Genomic DNA, 19,409 nt, shown 5'->3' with positions numbered 1-19,409 from the left:
TATGTAGTCGTTACTGGCTCAAGTAAATACCAAATTATAATCACACTAATGTTGGGTTGCACCAACTAACTTTAACTATAACTTTAACTTTAACTACAATGCAAAATGTCAAATCTTTGGTTAAAGTTAAAAATGGACGCCATCAAGATTTAACCATAACCATAGAGCTCGACAAAGTTTTAAATGCACGTGGCGAAAAAAGGAACTAACCCTGTCATCATACAAAAACGCCATTTTTGACAGTTCTCCTTCACCAGCAGCGCCCCCGCCCACTTTCATTTATAACCTTGTAGGACCAGCTGTCGTCTGTCAATTTCTCCGGTCAAAGAGTTATAGTTAAATTTAAGCCTTAACTATAACCATAACTTTAACCACGCCTCTGGTGCAACCCAACCTAAATAGACAACTCGCCTTGAAAATGGTGATGAAAATTAAACGAAAAAATTAAGAATTACAATTTAGGTAATTTTTGTCCCTATTTTACTGATTTTATTTTTTATGTTTAGAACTATATTGTCAGATAATGGTACTGTATTATTTTATTATACTTACCTACATCAACAAAATACGTTATAGTTCTGAGAATTACGTAGAGATATTAGAAATGTAATAATTTTTGATGCTGTGAGGGTGGACTATCAGAACTCTATCTTTTGCGACATAGAGCATAATTTTTTCTTCAGCCTGCACGGCGCTTCTGGAACTAACTAAAACTTAAATGACTTGAATCAACATACAAAGGGCAGCACGACAACAAACTATCAGGAAATTATGCTCAGTGGGTCAAGACTCAAGCCACTAGACCGTGGTCTTATGACTTATGTCTTATACCAATCAAGAAATACAATTTAGGTTGAGTCTTATACTGGCACTTATACAAGGTGTAAAAGAACTAAGTGATAATACTATAGGATGGGTAATGGGTATGTGTCCTTTATATCATTTCACAGTGAACTCTATAAAATAATTTACTGTGAAATTAGCAGCCTTGAAATAGTTACTAAGGAAGAAAACATGACGCGGGGGTGGCGGGCGCTTGCTCATACAAATCACATAACATGCTTTTTCAGCGCTGCTACTTTTACAGTGAACTCTAATATAATATGGGACACATACACGTGAGTCGTGACCTGATGCCAATTATATGGATGCCAATTGTCAACAACTGCAGATGCTGTCTATTGCCAAAATTAGGTCAAAACTTTATACTCTCCATTTTGGATACTTTTCTGTCATTAGTAGGCAACTAGTAGTATCTTAATTCCTAATTGGTCGTTGTTAATAGCATTAGTGTCCTAACGGCACAATTTTTTTTTGCTTGTTTGTTTGTTTTTTGAAATTTGAATGCAGTCTTGTTCTAAATTATTTCAAGAACATCAAGTCTGCATTCATAACTCAATAGGTACTTAATTTTTTGTGGGTTAGTACACGAATGCTTAAAAGCGTCCAATTATTATGTGTTATATTGTGTTTGTTCGTTGTTCGTTTGTTGGTCCGTTTGTTGTTTTGTATCATACCTTGCACATTCTCGGTATGAAGCGCAAAATGCATCTCTATTTCGCGTTCTCGCTTTCACGGTAATTCTCGTTTACTTGAGATTCTCAAGCATTTATTAATACAACAACAATAATTATTGGTTCTCTTAACAGTTTCTGGAACGAAGTTCCTTATCGCACGTTGCGAAAGGGGGCTAGACGGAAAAAGTTGTAACGACCTGTAGCCTTAGCACGGCCACCAGTTGAAATGCGAAAGTATGGACAAACTGTGGAGATAAACTTAAGGTAGCGTTCCGGTCTATATATATATATATATGGCCGCGGCAAAGATCGGAACGGCACCTTTAGTTTATGTCCGCAGTTTGTCCATACTTTCGCATTTCTACTGGTGGCCGTGCTAAGGCTACTGATCGTTGACGACATGTCACAAACTCTCAAGTTGTCGTATTATAAAAGGTTCAAAGCAAGTCAGTGGTCAATGGTCATACATAATGAATGCGATACACCTATCTTTACACAATATTGTTTCACCAGAAAGCCACGGATGAGTGCATCGCAATGCATATTATTACTCTTCGTTGCGATAACACAACAAAAAAGTCCTAAATATTAAACTGTATTACGGAAAGTATGGCGTTTGCAAAACGTGGGAGAGCCATGCTTCGGCACGAATGGGCCGGCTCGACCGGATAAATACCACGTTCTCACAGAAAACCGGCGTGAAACAGCGCTTACGCTGTGTTTCGCCGAGTGAGTGAGTTTACCGGAGGCCCAATCCCCTACCCTATTCCCTTTCCTACCTTCCCCTATTCCCTTCCCTTCCCTACCCTCCCCTACCCTCCCCTATTACCTTATTCCCTCTTAAAAGGCCGGCAACGCACATGCAGCTCTTCTGATGCTGCGAGTGTCCATGGGCGACGGAAGACGAAGACGGAAGAAGAAAAAAAAAAAAAAAAAAAAAATTGTGAAAAGGGCTTAGTGTCCGTTTTCACCAACCACCCCACACCCTTTTTTTTTTATGAAATAAGGGGGCAAACGAGCAAACGGGTCACCTGATGGAAAGCAACTTCCGTCGCCCATGGACACTCGCAGCATCAGAGCTGCAGGTGCGTTGCCGGCCTTCTAAGGGGTAATAGGGGAGGGTAGGAAAGGGAATAGGGGAGGGTACGGAAGGGAATAGGGGTGGGTACGGAAGGGAATAGGGGAGGGTACGGAAGGAAATGGGAAGGGTAGGGAAAGGAAAAGGGTAGTGGATTGGGCCTCCGGTAAACTCACTTACTCGGCGAAACACAGCGGAAGCGCTGTTTCACGCAGACGTTTTCTGTGAGGACGTGGTATCTCTCCGGTCGAGCCGGCCCATTCGGGCCGAAGCATGGCTCTCCCACGTCCCTCAGTGTCCCCTAGGTCCTAGTAGGCTTTTAGGGCGTGTTTTCATCAATGCTTACGTATCACCTTTGTCCTAAGTTATAAGGATTAAGGTGATATAGAAGTCTTGGTGAAATCTCTTATTGGCCATATTAATTATGACCTTTAATGTTAATTTGGTGAAAACAGGCGTTAAGTCCCTAATTTCACTAAATAATTTAATCTCCAGTTTTATCTATATTTGAGCATTTAAAAGTATAAAACAGTTAAATGATTATTGATTAGTTAACTTTGCAGGTATACATACCGGGTTAGTAAGTACCTTAACCGATTCAGTGCGGTGTCATTATTGGCAATTTCACGCGCCTGGCTGCGAACAAATATTTCGTATCTCCTCTGAGGCGCCTACCGCCAGGGATTGTAATTTATCGCTGTTTCGTCTGTTTCCAATTGTTTTTCTTTTAGTAGCGACCCAAAAGCGAACGTGAACGGAATTATAGTTCATTTCAAGTATGTAAAAGTGATTATTTACGTGTACAAACAGAAATGGAAGGTAAGTAACTTATTTTTATCAGGTGTTGTACCTTTGGCTATATTGATCAATTTATTTTCGTTTTATTGTAGAACGGGATATTACATGCTAGTCATGTACTTATAACGCCAAAAAATGTATCTACTTTTTATAGCATTTTATAAACAAATAAACATTGTTTAAGTGGTAGTTTTTGAATGAAATATCTGAATTCAACAAATCAAATCAAAAAAGGAAATGATGTATTCTACGAATAATAAAAACTAAGAAAGAGTAACTGCGTCAAAAAAATTGTTCCGCGAGCTACAAAAAGAAACCAGAATACATGCATACTTTATGCAAAAAGAGACCCGAATACATGCATAATTTTGTGTAATTATACAAGTGACAGTAATGATTGAAAACGGCTTTTTTTCGTAAATTTGAGCGTTAGTGTTTCATAGCTATTGTCATATTTTAGTGTGCGAAAAGGAACCAAATTCAAAACGGTTGAAGTATAGGAGTTACGTTTCCTTAGTTTTTATTATTCGTGGATTATCCAAATTCATCCATTTGAATAAAGGTTCATTTTGGCAGGGTAGTTCGCATTGAAAACTCTTTTACTCGACAGTGGGGTGAAAGCGGAGCATCCACAATTTTTTAGTGGGTAGACACTAAGACTACCATCTTACCACACTCTCACCGGGTTAATAACACCACCAACTTTAGAAATGTTTGTTTCATACCCGTGCGAAGCAGGGGCGGGCTACTAGTTAGTTATAAGAATAAATTATGTTGATGTGAGATTTTGCTGGTGTGGGCGTTATATATTTATAAAATGTTTAGGACTCCTGAAGTGTAAGTTTTTATGCAATATCCTAAAACTAACACTGTACACGTAAAATGCGTGACAAATAAAGCCACTTTCATTGAGGGGAAACCTCTGAAAATGTAATTTCATCATAGTTTTACAGGTAAACATTTTATCTCCTCTCGGGCGTCACCCGCCATACAGAAAAGCTACCCATGATGCCTATCGGTGACATCCGCACGGAAACCGTGGGAGAGCCATGCTTCGGCACGAATGGGCCGGCTCGACCGGAGAAATACCACGGCCTCACAGAAAACCGGCGTGAAACAGCGCTTGCGCTGTGTTTCGCCGAGTGAGTGAGTTTACCGGAGGCCCAATCCCCTACCCCCCCTAGAAATGCCGCAGTTGAAAAACAATTTGTTACCCCAGGAGGGTACCAACTGCGTTGGAGAATCCCTCTCTGGACGTCCATGCTCAGGAACCCCTGGAACTGAACGTGGACGTCCAGGCTGCCCCTCGTATTCTGGGGAGGGCAAAACTGCGCTCCAATCTGCTCGGGGCAAGAGCAAACACACAAAGGCACCCCCCTCGATATTAAACATGGACTTTTGTAATATCAGGGGATTACACTCCAACCTTAATGCCGTCCATTACCACCTTGAGACGGCAAGGCCGGCTTTGCTCTTTTTAACCGAGACGCAGATATCATCTCCGAGTGACACATCATACCTTTCCCACCCAGGGTATTACCTCGAGCACTCCTTTCTACCCAAAGCTGGAGTGTGTGTGTATATCAGAGATGATATCAGCTCTCGCCGCCTCAGCAATCTTGAGGTCATGGACCTATCAAACTTATGGCTCCGCATAGATTGCGACGACCACCCTCGCGTCTATGCGTGCCTATATAGGTCCCATAGTGGTGACCCCGAGACGGACCGACTCTTGGAGCACCTACAAGCTGCTTCAGATTTTGTGCAGCGGCAGATCCCATCCGCAGAGATCATAATACTTGGCGACTTTAATGCCCACCACGCCGACTGGCTCAATTCCAGTAAAACTGATCACGCGGGGAGATCTGTCTGCAACTTTGCCCTTGCGAACGACTTGACACAACTGGTTACTACGCCTACGCGAATCCCAGATGTGGATGGTCAGAATCCTTCCTTGTTGGACCTCCTACTGACTTCAAATCCTGACGGCTACCAAATATCCGTAACCGCACCACTTGGTTCATCGGATCATTGCCTTGTTAGGAGTTCTGTGCCACTTACGACGGTGTTAAGACAGCGCGCTGTTAAATACCGTCGTGTGTGGCACTATAAGTCAGCAGACTGGGATGGGATGCGGTCGTTTTTTGCATCCTATCCTTGGGGGCACGTGTGCTTCTCGCCGGATGATCTCGACAACACTGCCAACTCTGTTGCCGATGTGGTGATGCAGGGGATGGAACTTTTCATTCCGACCTCTGTAGTGCCAACTGGCGGCAGATTTCGTCCCTGGTTTGGTTCATCCCCCAAAAAAGCTTCTCGCCGGAAGCAGGAGGCTTACCAATCCTGGGCCAACGCAGTGTCTGCTCGGGATTTAAATACCAGCACATATAAAAAGGAGTACAACCTTGCCTCTAGGTCCCTCAAGAAAGAGATTACTCGGGCAAAGCAACAGCACGTCAATAGAATTGGCAAGAGACTTGAGCGCCTCCCCTCGGGAACCCGTGCATTCTGGTCTCTGGCCAAAGCTATTGAAGGAAATTTCTGCAAGCCAACCCTACCATCCCTACACGTAGGAAATGGATCGTTGGCCCAGGACGCAAAAGACAAAGCCGATCTTCTGGGCAAGCTCTTTGCGTCAAACTCGACCCTGGGTGACGGGGGGCAGAAACCGCCGACCATACCGCGATGCACGAGCATCATGTCGGATATACGGTTTCATCAGCGCTCAGTGCGAAAAGCCCTCTGTTCCCTTGATATCCAAAAGTCGAGTGGGCCTGACGGAATCCCGCCTATTGTGTTGAAAAAGTGTGCTCCAGAGTTGGCTCCGGTCTTGACGCGACTTTTTCGGCTCTCCTATTCCACTGGCATCGTCCCGGCTTCCTGGAAGACAGCCTTGGTGCACCCGATCCCCAAAAAAGGTGATCGCTCAAATCCTTCCAACTACAGACCAATCGCTATAACCTCTCTCTTCTCGAAGATAATGGAATCCATTATCAATAGCCAGCTTCTTCGATACTTGGACGGCCAGGGATTGCTAAGCGACAAACAATACGGGTTCCGTAAGGGTCGCTCGGCTGGTGATCTCTTGGCATACCTGACTCATCGTTGGGCTCAGGCAATTGAGTCGAAGGGAGAGGCATTGGCTGTTAGTTTGGACATTGCGAAGGCCTTCGATCGGGTTTGGCATAAAGCGCTGCTATCAAAGCTTCCATCATACGGGCTGCCCGAGAAATTATGTAAGTGGGTCACTAGTTTCTTAGCAGACAGAAGCATAAAGGTCGTAGTTGATGGCGAATGCTCGGAAACTCAGTCTGTTAATGCTGGTGTCCCTCAGGGCTGTGTGCTATCGCCTACTCTATTCATACTGCATATCAATGACATGTTACAAACCAAAGGCATTCATTGCTATGCGGATGATAGTACAGGTGATGCTGTATATACCGGCTCCCCTAATATTTCTCGGCAAAATGTCACTGAGAGTCGAAACAAACTTGTGTCTAAGGTGGAGAATTCATTGGAGAAGGTCTCTGAATGGGGTAGACGTAACTTAGTCCAATTCAACCCCGCCAAGACACAAGTCTGCGCGTTCACCACTAAAAAGTCACCAATGGTCGTTTATCCTCGTTTCGAGGGCACATCTTTAACCATCTCCCCTAGCATTGAGATACTTGGCGTCAACATATCGAGCGAAGTCCAGTTTCGATATCATCTTGAGGGTAAGGCCAAATTAGCCTCGAAGAAGCTTGGCGTTCTTAACAGAGCGAGACAGTACTTCAGTCCGGACCAACGCCTACAACTCTACAAGGCGCAGGTTCGGCCTCATATGGAATATTGTTCTCATCTCTGGGCAGGGGCGCCAAAATACCAACTGCTCCCTCTGGATCGTATCCAACGAAGGGCTGCTCGAATTGTTGACTGCCATAGTGTTTCAAACAGCTTGGACCCCCTGGAATTACGCCGAGATGTTGCTTCACTCTGCATCCTCTATCGGTTGTATCACGGGGAGTGCTCTGAGGAATTGTTCGGAATCATACCACCTGCAACTTTTCGCTATCGTCCCACGCGAAAAACATACCATCCTCATCACCTTGATGAGTGGCAGTCTTCCACAGTGCGTTTTTCGCGTAACTTTCTGCCGCGCACTGTAAAACTCTGGAATGGGCTGTCACCAGCAGTATTTCCGGACCGATACGACCTGCAAACCTTCAAGAAAAGAGCGTATACCCTCTTAAAAGGCCGGCAACGCACCTGCAGCTCTTCTGATGTTGCGAGTGTCCATGGGCGACGGTAGTTGCTTACCATCAGGTGACCCGTTTGCTCGTTTGCCCCCTTATTTAATAAAAAAAAAAAAAAAAAAAAAAAAAACGGTTAATCCTTTTTGAACAATTTTGACATTTGCACAGCTGTCAATTACTACCTAAGTAGGTATGTATACTTAGGTAGACAGCAGTAGTAAAAGGATTAAGGCACTAAGACTGGGTTGCACCAACTAACTTTGACTTTAACCTTAACTATAACCGGAAAAATTGACAGATGTCGTATGAGAATATAAGGTGTTTGGACGGCATATTAAACTTTAATTATAACCACGCGTCTGGTGCAACCCAACCTTACTAAACAAAAAAATGATTTACTTTTGTTTCTTATTAACAGATATTTAAAGAAAAATTAAACAAAATCAGAATAAAAGTATAATATGTATTAGATTTACAGATGTGACGTATAAAATGTACAGTTCTGATCTGCATGCAGTATTGATAAATCCATCAATGAGGTCCTTGTGGTATGAAACCCGGGTATACATGTAGTAGTATGGTGGTGCCTGGTAACCGGCACAGGTTACACCAACTAGTATACCCGTGGTACTGTTCTCGTTGGGGTCGTTTGTACCGTGGCACACTAGAGGACCGCCTGAATCGCCCTGAAATATGAGCCATATGAGCTATATTAGCCTGTATCTACCTAAATAATGAGCTATACTTAATAATAGCCTGAATCTTCCTAAAATATGAGCCATAATATTAGCCTGAATCTCCCTAAATTATGAGCCATACTTAATACCCATTAGCCTGAATCTCCCTAAATTATGAGCCATACTTAATATTAGCCTGAATCTCCTTAAAATATGAGTAATAATATTAGCCTGAATCTATTTAAAATATTAGTCATAAAATTAGCCTTTCTGTTCTATTAGGGTACGTCTCCGCGGTCTAAAGGCTCAGAAGTCAGAACTCAGAGCATAGCTCTTTAGTCTGATTCCTGTGTTAGAAAATTGTTTTCAAGTTTTAATAGGTCAATGCAGGCTGATTATCTAATTGTAATCAGAAAATTAGCCTGTGTCTGACAAGAAGGATGATACATATGTCGGATCGCGGATGGGCCTGTAAAAACTTTGTCCTGTGCTTGGACTCTCGCCAGTCGTGTGGGGGTATCCGCCCCATCGGATTATGACAGTAAAGGAAGAGAGAAAGAGTTCTCTCGTGTATTTCGCACATACTTGGGCACTATAAAGTAACATGTAAGTAATACCTGATGTGGGCCAGCCGGTGGCGAGGAACAAATGAATTTGCGACCGCTCGTGCCTATTTCTTCGCATCTTTTCATCGGCAACATCGGCGCGTGAGCCAGCAATAGATGTTGAGATGGATTGTTCCACTGAAATTAAACATAATAAACTAAAACAACATGAAAATATTTTAAGATATGAGTAGACAAAGTGGGTCAATATCGACGTGTTTATTTTATAAATTTCTTTAGGGCCGGCTACCCTACCTACCGGGTAGTTAGGTAGGGTAGCCGGCCCTAAAGAGATTATTATGTAAGTAAGTAAACTGTGACAAGGTCTGTTCAAAAATTGTGAGTAATTGCTCTTTAGTTGTAAAAATAATGTAAGTTACCCACTCAATAACAATTTTTGAAATTAGACAAAAATTACCATTTGGTTATTGCTCTTTTTTTAGGCATATAGAATATTCTTACGTTTCTTGATGTACTCCCGAATCCAGAAACTAGACATGTCCCAGAATAGTCCATATCCCGTGACGCATAAGGTATATAATTGACGTACTCATTGAAAATAAATGGACTTCTTGTAACCTGAAAAAAAGAACCAAGAACTCCAACAAAACGCGAAATAATTATAGGTCTTACCCATAATACCTAAAGCCGTTGCTCTTCTGATGTTGCCAGTGTCCATGGGCGACGGTAGTTGCTTTCCATCAGGTGACCCGTTTGCTCATGAAGCTAATGCTTCATGCGTTTGCTCGTTTGCCCCCTTATTTCATAAAAATAGTCATACAGGATATTTCCCTTACCACAACACAAATATCGGAATGCGGGAATTCGTACGACGTTGGATAGTTGACATCATTGACCCTCCTCCATTGAGCGATGACTGAATCTTTGGCGGGTTCGTCGGCGTTTTTGATCGTGCCAGCAACAGCGTATACCCGACGCAGTGGTAAGCGTAATGGCCTGCAAGAAAATTCCTCGGTTTCGGTGACAGTGGCCGCTTTCATCGAAGCTAGGCACTTGCTAAGCAAGAGATTCTGTAGTGCCCAAATGCAAAGTAGTATGGAGGATATGGGGGTTCTACTCCACCTAAAATCCAGCGTAAGAAGATCTGTCCGGTAGGTGTGTTTGTTATGTGCGTGTTGTATCATGTTATGTTGGTTTACATAAACATTCCTTTTCTGAGCTAAGTAGGTACTGTTAAAATTAAATAAGGTAAAGACGCATATTATTTCCAATCAATAGGGAATATTCTCAAAGGTCGGATGGTCGGAGCAGAGGGCTCTACTCACACATACTGTAAATAATCCGACATTTAGCACACGTACTGTCAGACATAGACACAAACGTTGTCAAATGTCGAACAAAACTTTTTGTTTACAGTCTATGCTGGTGCTGCCTCGGACGTACGCTAAAGGAGCGTGAAAACATTGCAGTCATGGGCGTACCCAGGTTCTGGGCCAGGGGGGGGGGGGGGGGGGGGGGGGCAAATTACCCAGGTTCTGGTGCCAGGGGGGGTTAGCTAGGTGCTTATAAAGAATAAAAAATTCATAATTTTTAGTTGTAAAAATATTGTATTGCAAACAAATGGCAAAAATTCGTTTTCTTAATTTTTAATTTTTATAGATAAAAGTACTTAGTAGGGACCTGCCCATCCCTCGGTACGCCCATGATTGCAGTAATTTATTATAGTATATCCTCTTTAAGTGCGCTAATTTATCATTTACTAGCGACCCGTCCCGGCGTCGCACGGGTATAAAATATGTATATAGCCACTGAAAAAATGAATAAAATCGAATATCGATAGCCTTCTTCCTTCACGAGGTCTACTTCTTATCTGTGCCAAATAACATAAAAATTGCTCCAGTAGTTCGCGAGATAAGCCCTTTCAAATAATTTCCCCCGCTTTTTCCACATTCTCCTATTAGTCTTAGCGTGATGAAATATAGCCTATAGCCTTCCTTCATAAATGGACTATCTAACAATGAAAGAATCATCAAAATCCGTTGCGTAGTTTTAAAGATTAAAGTGAAGAAAGGGACACGAGGGAAAAAAAGCGACTTAGTTTTATAATATGTAATATGTATAGATATCTAAGATAGAAGATATGACTTACGACTACAAATGCTTGACTAAGGGCCTGTTTCACCACTTTCTGATAAAGTTTCGAATAAGCTATTCACCACTTTTTTGACTATACTCCATACTTGATCTGTCAAGTAAATTGGTGGTAGCCTAATGCCTATCCGGCACTTATCAGGAAGTGGTGAAACAGGCCGTAAGTACAATATTATATTATAATAAAACTCTTACGGTTTCAAACGGCAGAATTTGTGACAGAAGTTGGGGTCTTCTACGAAACAGTGAGCGGCCGAGAGCACTTTGTTAGCAGCAACAATGGAGCCCCCACAGAAACTTTGGTATTTCAAGTAAAGCTTCATCTTGAATGACACCTGAAAATGTAATGAATGCTGTATGCTGGAGTTTTCTGTAAGGCAGTGGCGTGGAGAAAACCTGTAACTGCCTAACAGAAAAAATTAAAAAAAAAATTAACGTGAAATTTGGTATTCGAAAAATTTTATTATTCGTGGGAGAGCCATGCTTCGGCACGAATGGGCCGGCTCGACCGGAGAAATACCACGTTCTCACAGAAAACCGGCGTGAAACAGCGCTTGCGCTGTGTTTCGCCGAGTGAGTGAGTTTAACGGAGGCCCAATCCCATTCCCTTCCCTACCCTCCTCTATTCCCTTCCCTTCCCTTCCCATCCCTACCCTTCCCTATTACCCTATTCCCTCTTGAAAGGCCGGCAACGCACCTGCAGCTCTTCTGATGCTGCGAGTGTCCATGGGCGACGGAAGTTGGTTTCCATCAGGTGACCCGTTTGCTCGTTTGCCCCCCTTATTTCATAAAAAAATATCTATTACGACACCTGAAAATTTATCGATGCTCGTTTGCCAGTTTTCTGTCAGGCTGTGGCATAAAGTGTTGCCACGTCCCACGATCTCTAATGATGATGAATTTTCTATCGACATTGGTCTAGCGAACCATGCCTGCTTTGCAGTGGCGTAGAGCAAAATGAAACCTAACCTAACTTAACTCACAAAGTGGCATTTCATCGTCCCAAAGTAATCCCGTTCTTGGTGGACAGTGGCGGTTGACACACGGCCTTAGTCCAGTGCCGTAAATAGGGCGGTGCCACCGGTGCCCAGGCACAGGGCGTAGACTCTGCGGGGGCGCAAAAATCGCCAGACCAGCAGGACTATTATTTTTTCGCTTTGCTCCCGATAAGTTCCCACTGCGCCCCATAGTGCTGCACAGTGTGGGTGGTATTATAACAGTCGAAAGGCCTACTTGATATCAGACGGCTCGCCTGCTTGTTTGCCATCAGTTCTTTAAAAAAAGTACGTTTTAGAAAATTTTTGTATTTTATAATAAATTATTGGTCTACCAACAGTCAACACCATGTTTTATTTTATCACCCTGAATGAAATAACCAGGCCTATTATATAGCATAACTGCTCTGGGTACCTAATACCTATAATACTTAGGTAAGTAACTAAAAAAACAAGTGCGCACTCGCACATGGCGCAAAAAAGGCTATTTACGGCACTGCCTTAGGGTCAATTTATACTAGCCACGTACTAGCGCAGAGTCGAAGCGCATCGAAGCGAATTATTAAAACTGAACATAACAAATTTACCCTAAACTCCAAAGCGTTAACGCACTTTATTACTTACTACGCCCGCGGCCCGACCAACGCTGATTGGCCTCGAAATGTATGTGTTACGCTCTGGAGTTAAGGTTGAATTTTCTGTGTTCAGTTATGGGGAATTCGCTTCGCTTCGCTTCGACTCTGCGCTATTATATTATATTGGCCCTTGGGTCAATTCCCAGTTCCCATTGCAAAGTAATGCGTATAAAATGCCGTCGCCCGTCGCGTCTTACGATTTCTGACAATAATAAGTTGCATGACGTCTCCCACAAGTTATCTTGAAGTCTGTCAATTCAATGTGTAGCTTTTGATGTCGTCAATAAAGTTCAAATTTAAATAGTTCATTTAAAAATGCATCTCGCGGCATTACGCGTCATGTAATCATTGTTGCAGTGGAAACTTGGAAAGTGACCCTTATAATAGTTAGTTGGTAAAATTTATTTATTCCTAGTTAAGTATACCTGATAAGGAACATCACCTAGATTTCCCCTCCATCCCTGTATTATTCTAGCTATGGACTTATTTCCAGAGCTCATCGGAAAATCGCCTTCATATCCTGATACACGGAAAATTATCATCATCCACAACAATTTTATCATGTTTAAAACTTTACATAATTGAGATTTTGTTATTATGCTGCCAAAATTATTCGCTTAAATATTGACTGATTGACAGCATTTTTTTTTAGATAATAGGTATGTAAATACGCATCTAAGGTCTTTGGTAATAAGTACTAAATAGGCTACAAAATCATTTATTTTGATGATCTCAGATCGGCGGGGCTAAAAATATGGTCGCTTTGGATAATCATATATTGAATCATAATATGATTCATTTTTAAACTCCACTTTGCGTGCAATTCATATAGGGATTCGCTTCGATTAATGATTGGTAGCCGAGTGCGAGCGCCGCGCGAGAGACCAATCATTGATGTAAGCGAATCACTATATGAATTGCACGCAAAGTGGAGTTCAAAAGTGATTCGCTTCGATTAATGATTGGTTTCCGCGCGCGAGCGCCACTCGCGGGACCAATCATTAATCTAAGTGAATCACTATATGAATTGCACGCGAAGTGGAGTTTAAAAATTAATCATATTATGATTAATTATATGATTCTCCAAAGCGACCATTTCAGGCCCGCTGACATCTTCGAAAAATGCAGTATTGTTAATAACGCCATCTAACGGAACAACGTAGAAACAAAATAAGATTAAGCTCGCAAACACCACGTAATTTCATAATATTAATGTTCTGAATACATAGGTGGCAGTAATTTACTTACACAATTTGTAATAGATGTCGCTAGTAGTAGCAACTGGAAAGAAATATTTTTAAAATAAAATTTTAAAACCTGAGTGAAAATATTAGAATTTAGAGAAGTCAAAAATGCATTTTTCATTTTCGTTGCCTCCGTCATTCGCCCATCCCACAGAGTTAGAGTGTGGAGCCAAAATAAATCACAGTGGTAGTTTGAAAACACAATTTCTATAAAGATTAAAGTATAAGGCCCAATTCACACCGGATCGGCAGCAACCGGCAGCGGCGCGAAGAGCACTTTTAGTGTGAAATAATTTTAAACTTTATTCACATACTTATAACTACTAGTATCGCTTGAAAACTTCAAAAGGGCTCGAGGCCCCGCGGGCGGTCGCACGCGGTCGCGCGGCGCCGCGAGCACTTTCCGCCGACGGACGCGCGGCGCCGCGCGACCGCGTGCGGTTACAATTTAAAACTTCCAACTGAATTAAATTAAATTGTCTGGAACTACTTGACACATTCTATTGTTTTTTTGTTAAATGATCCGTGTTCTTTACTTTCATAAAAAATTGTAATTCCCTTATTATTACACGTAGATGAGTCTTTTTACATTTTATTATGTAATAACTACTAGCAAAACATATTTCAGCCCAAAAAAACATCTGGAAATTCAAGTTCCTATGTCTATGAAACTCGATTTTCGATCCACTGTGCGGCGCTCTGAAGGTAGCGCGCGGCCGCCAGCGGCCGCGAGCGTCCACAAGCGGCCGCCCGCGGCGACGCGAGCCGCCTCTGCCGGCCTCGCCGCGCCTCTTCGCGCCGCTGCCGATTCGGTGTGAATTGGCTTTAAGACAGTAGGTAAAGTAATTGAGTTTAATGACTATTATTAAAAAATTCGAAATAATAAAATGCAAAAACGTATGCCCCGGGTGAGGATCGAACTCACGACCTTAAGATTATGAGACTTACGCGCTGCCTACTGCGCTACCGAGGCTTGCGTAACAGGTCCTAATTTATTCGTTACATTAATATTATTAAGTTCGTTCGACATACTAATACTACGGTCTCAAGTAAGATCGGCGTAGAATAACTTATCGGGCTATAAAGGAATTTCAGAACAATTTATCGTCCTTTATAAGAAGTACAGTGTGACACATCACATAGTATACATTTAGTAAGTACATACTTATGCAGTAGATATTATATTAATTTTACCTTTTTTTTTTTTATGAAATAAGGGGGCAAACGAGCAAACGGGTCACCTGATGGAAAGCAACTTTCGTCGCCCATGGACACTCGCAGCATCAGAAGAGCTGCAGGTGCGTTGCCGGCCTTCTAAGGGGTAATAGGGGAGAGTAGGGAAGGGAATAGGGGAGGGTACGGAAGGAAATAGGGGAGGGTAGGGAAAGGAAAAGGGTAGGGGATTGGGCCTCCGGTAAACTCACTTACTCGGCGAAACACAGCGGAAGCGCTGTTTCACGCCGGTTTTCTGTGAGGACGTGGTATCTCTCCGGTCGAGCCGGCCTATTCGTGCCGAAGCATGGCTCTCCCACGTCAAAATGTATACTGTATTATCTACAAAAATATAATGCTCCTCTACACATTATTAATTCTTGTATTAATTATTGTCCACGTCGCGCGTCGGCCGCAGTAGCGGCGTTAGGTGGGAGAGGGCGAAGCTGGACGACCTCCCAGGGTGCCAGGTAAAAATGGGCGCTGGAGACAAAAGGGCCGCCATTTTGTTCAGCACTACCAGCCCCGACGGACGCCGAAGAAATCTCGCCCAGGGCACTGGTAGTGCTTAAAAACCCTAACCACGGGCCAACATGGCCGCAACACCTGCAAAGAAAAAAAAAAACACGCATCACCAAAGTCGACAAATTCCAATAAGCCAGACCTGTCAAAACTTTCGCTAATCGACGCCCAAACTGTCATTACACTTTTCCCCGGGGTGGAAAATTTCGCCCGGTTTTTAGAGTTTTAACCCCTTTTTGAATATTTAAAAAGTCGTTACCAACGTTTTGATGGGGCAATTCGTTGAGGATTAAATTATCAAGACACCCAGTTACCGCACCTTCACCGAGTTAATGAATTCGACATGAATTATATCGTCGCTTGAATTAATAAAGGGTTCTTGTGGATACAGCGGTTAAAAATTGTTCAAGTCTTAGCGAGACCCGGAAAAGTGAGAAATTCACATTAGCAGTTCAACTTGCAACATGACTAGGAGATATGATGCGATGTAAGTATTTTGAAATGAAAATTAAAGTAAACATTATTGACTACAATAATTACATAAGAATTAGAGCAGGGGTCACCAAATGGCGGACCGCGGTCCGCATCCGGACCGCCGATCATTCTGTCTATTCTGGCTGATCCATGGTGTGCGGACCAAGCATTTTTGAAGATGAACTTCGTTGAAATAAGTTTCGGTCTCGATCTGATCATCATCTCCAGGATTTAAATTTTAATAGCTTGCCACAATTTCACTCCAAACATCAGAGAGATAACAATTAGCTACAAAAAATTTCACTTTTCTCATTGATATACATAATTATAAATGATGATGAATAGAAAAACCTTTGTAATTTCCGCAATGTGCGGACCGCGAAGGTCATTTCATTAAATAATTAAAATGGACCCCGACGAAAACAATTGGTGACCTCTGAATAAGAGGTACATACTTAAGCCGAATGTTTTTAAAAGAATATAGCTAGAATTGAATAGAGTACCTATCTAAGACCAAGTAGATACTTAATAATATTATTATTATCTTCCGATCAAAATCTACTACCTAAGCGAAAGGGTACCAAAAGAAAATACATTTTCAACACATTCTGAACATATTTTGTATTTAATGCACAACTATTATTCTTAAAAATTGAATTTGGATCAAAATATCATAAAATTTTCACAGATTTTCTTTGCTAAATAGTTACAGAATTCAAACCTAGATGGCGCTATTAGTACTAATCCTGTTGAATATAGTAACTTGTATCCATAAATTTAATATACCTAGCGGAATGGAGAAACAAAGGCCTGAGCAAGAGAGATGTCACTATCAGTAACACTGCATGGTAAAAAGCGACGTGTGTCACATGACAGTAGCACTCTTTTTTGACGTCCAGTCGGCACGTGCCGCACTTAGACAATTTAATCTCAAAGAAATCATGTTCAATCATGCTTGTGTAAGTGTATACGTACACATATTTTTACACACAGATGAAACCAATTTCGGTTTTAAAATTGACAGCTCGAGATTGTTGCTCTATTCCGCTAAGGGCGCTAGGTATAGTAACTTTATGCTTGAATCAGCTGTAATTGATTAATCGATGTATTGTAATCGATGCGAGCCTTCGAGCTGTGAGTTTTGCGGTCCACACGGAGGTTTTTGCTCGATTTGGATTACCTCCAAACTCCAAACTATCGAGTAAAACCGTATGTGAGTACTTAGCATAACACTTCAGGCGGACATTTTCTTTTTCACATTACGCGCGCGTCTCTGATTGGTTAAGGGTCCCACACATTAACAGTCCGCCTGCAGGCTCTGATCGGCAGGCTGCCTGACAGTCATTGACCGTCGATACAAAATCGTCAGGGGAACTAGGTGAGTCTGTGCTCTTTTCCGATTAGCTGCCAGGCGGCCGCCTGCCGGCGACCTGTTGGCGCGTGTTCACAAACTGACTATATGCCGCCGAAAGTGAGCAGGCTCTCTGTGAGCCCCAGTATGAACGTGAGTGAACGTGAAAGTATACGGAATCGAATGTCCGCGCCTACGCCTTGCGTAATGGCGTATTGTCGGTTTGGTGTGAAGGAAAAAGTGAATTTGTATGGAAATAAAATAAACTGCGTAACGTTGGCTCACAGTCGGTTTGGTGTGAACACGGCCTTAATGTGTGTGGCCCTTTAGAAAAGCAACTAAAAAGAGTTTGCCGTTGCGTTTCATTTTGGCGAGGCACTGTAGCGCCGTGCCGCAAACAACGAATTAGATTTATAAGAATTCATTTCATATACTAATTTACTGATCGCTAAACGTGTTTATTCTTCGCATGACTTCGAATAACTTCGAACGACTTCTAAACAGAAGTTAGGCTTTAATTCTTGTTCGATTCGCCAGTTCACAAGTTACGCCGTTTAGTCGAGGGGAACTTTTCCAGTTTTTCTGCTTTAATTTTTTAAATCTAACCCCCTGGGGCTGATCCGAGATTTGAAACACGGTGGAGTTTTTTAAGAGTTTAAAAAGACACTTTTACAATGGGTTACGTTTTTACAATGGCTTCAGCATGCATAATTTTATGGCCTCCCAGAGGTATTTTATTTTAAAAACAAAATCTTGCAGTTTGTTCGAAATATGAAATACATTTTGTATGATAATTTTGATATTTCACTTGTTCGGGTCGTGTTTATTTTTTTATCTTCAAGTTTGGAATTAATTTAATATGTAGTAGTTTAAATCATCACACACATCTATACGTGGGAGAGCCATGATTCTGCACGAATGTGCCGGCTCGACCAGAGAAATAGCACGTTCTCACAGAAAACCGGCGAGAAACAGCGCTTGCGCTGTGTTTTGTGCTTTCGACGAGTGATTGAGTTTACCGGAGGCCCAATCCCCTACCCTATTCCCTTCCCTACCCTCCCCTATTATCCTATTCCCTCTTAAAAGGCCGGCAACGCACTTGCAGTTCTTCTGTTGCTGCGAGTATCCATGGGCGACGGAAGTTGCTTTTGCCTTATTTCGTAAAAAAACATCAGGTGACCCGTTTGCTCGTTTGCCCCCTTATTTCGTAAAAAAAAACATATTAAGTATATTAAATAAACTGTACATTTCGATTTTTTCACGATGGTATTACTTTTATTTTAGGTAATATCTATTAATTTCAGTCGAGAACCCTTTTCTGGTTTATTTAATGTTTGAAAAGCTAAATATTTTATTCTTAAATCATGTCACGTTTGAAGTGGAGTTGGTTTTAAAATGTATTTTAATAAGACTGATAAATAATGTATTATGTTTAATTAATCAAATATGAATCATGATAACCTAAGGCGCCTACCACACGTGCATGATTGACCACAGTTTTGCTTGCGCATGCCGGCTTGTAGACTGAACATTGTGCGTGTAGTTTGTAAAACGGTAGTATGCGCAAGCTCCAAAGTTTGGCTTGACGGTTTTTAAACTTGCTTGAAATTCTGACATGCTCAAGCCTTCGTGTACAAATTTGTCTGCGCGTATAGTTAGACGTTCAATGTTCAAGCCGCTCTTTGTCAGTCAAATGGTGTTAAAATGCTCGCACGCTGCTATAAAATGGCGCATTTACGTACCTACATAATATAATCATCAGTTCACAACTGAATTCATTGAATTATAAAAATCTCTGCCCGCTCTGTGGAAGATCAAATCGAACAATTATTCTGAGAGGAATAAAAAAAAAATACGCATATGAAAAAAGTGATTTCAGTTCTGCATTTTTCACTAGCAAACACTAGAAAAATAAAAGCAGAAGAAAGAGCTCTTCATTGAGAAACATTGTTTA

The 19,409-nt window shown here is 41.9% G+C and overlaps 1 protein-coding gene and 1 non-coding gene across 2 annotated transcripts; both read right to left on the bottom strand.

Moving 5' to 3' along the window:
• Positions 1-2,937: 2,937 nt before the first annotated feature.
• LOC121733930 (trypsin-1-like) lies at positions 2,938-13,221 on the bottom strand. Its single transcript, XM_042124331.1, has 7 exons — positions 13,078-13,221; positions 11,218-11,357; positions 9,708-9,867; positions 9,373-9,489; positions 8,923-9,048; positions 8,105-8,314; positions 2,938-2,955 (listed from the first exon to the last, which is right to left on the bottom strand). Exons 1-7 carry the CDS (start codon positions 13,213-13,215, stop codon positions 2,938-2,940), a joined length of 909 nt encoding a protein of 302 aa, XP_041980265.1. The 5' UTR covers positions 13,216-13,221.
• A 1,575-nt stretch (positions 13,222-14,796) lies between these two features.
• Trnam-cau lies at positions 14,797-14,869 on the bottom strand. Its single transcript has one exon. It is a non-coding gene; the product is annotated as a tRNA-Met (tRNA).
• Between the last annotated feature and the right edge of the window lie 4,540 nt (positions 14,870-19,409).

This window comes from Aricia agestis, chromosome 14, assembly GCF_905147365.1.
Source record: "Aricia agestis chromosome 14, ilAriAges1.1, whole genome shotgun sequence".
Lineage (NCBI taxonomy): Eukaryota > Metazoa > Arthropoda > Insecta > Lepidoptera > Lycaenidae > Aricia > Aricia agestis.
The sequence above is the reverse complement of the archived record's forward strand: the minus strand, read 5'-3'. Positions and strand labels throughout refer to the sequence as shown.

Bases quoted from the DNA above. Each gene is read 5' to 3' on its own strand.
- LOC121733930 (XM_042124331.1), bottom strand. From the start codon at position 13,215: ATGATAAAATTGTTGTGGATGATGATAATTTTCCGTGTATCAGGATAT. The intron at 9,049-9,372 runs GTAAGAATATTC...GTTTAATTTCAG, and splicing joins TCGGGAGTACATCAAGAAAC to TGGAACAATCCATCTCAACA. The intron at 8,315-8,922 runs GTATTACTTACA...CTCATATTTCAG, and splicing joins CACCGGCTGGCCCACATCAG to GGCGATTCAGGCGGTCCTCT.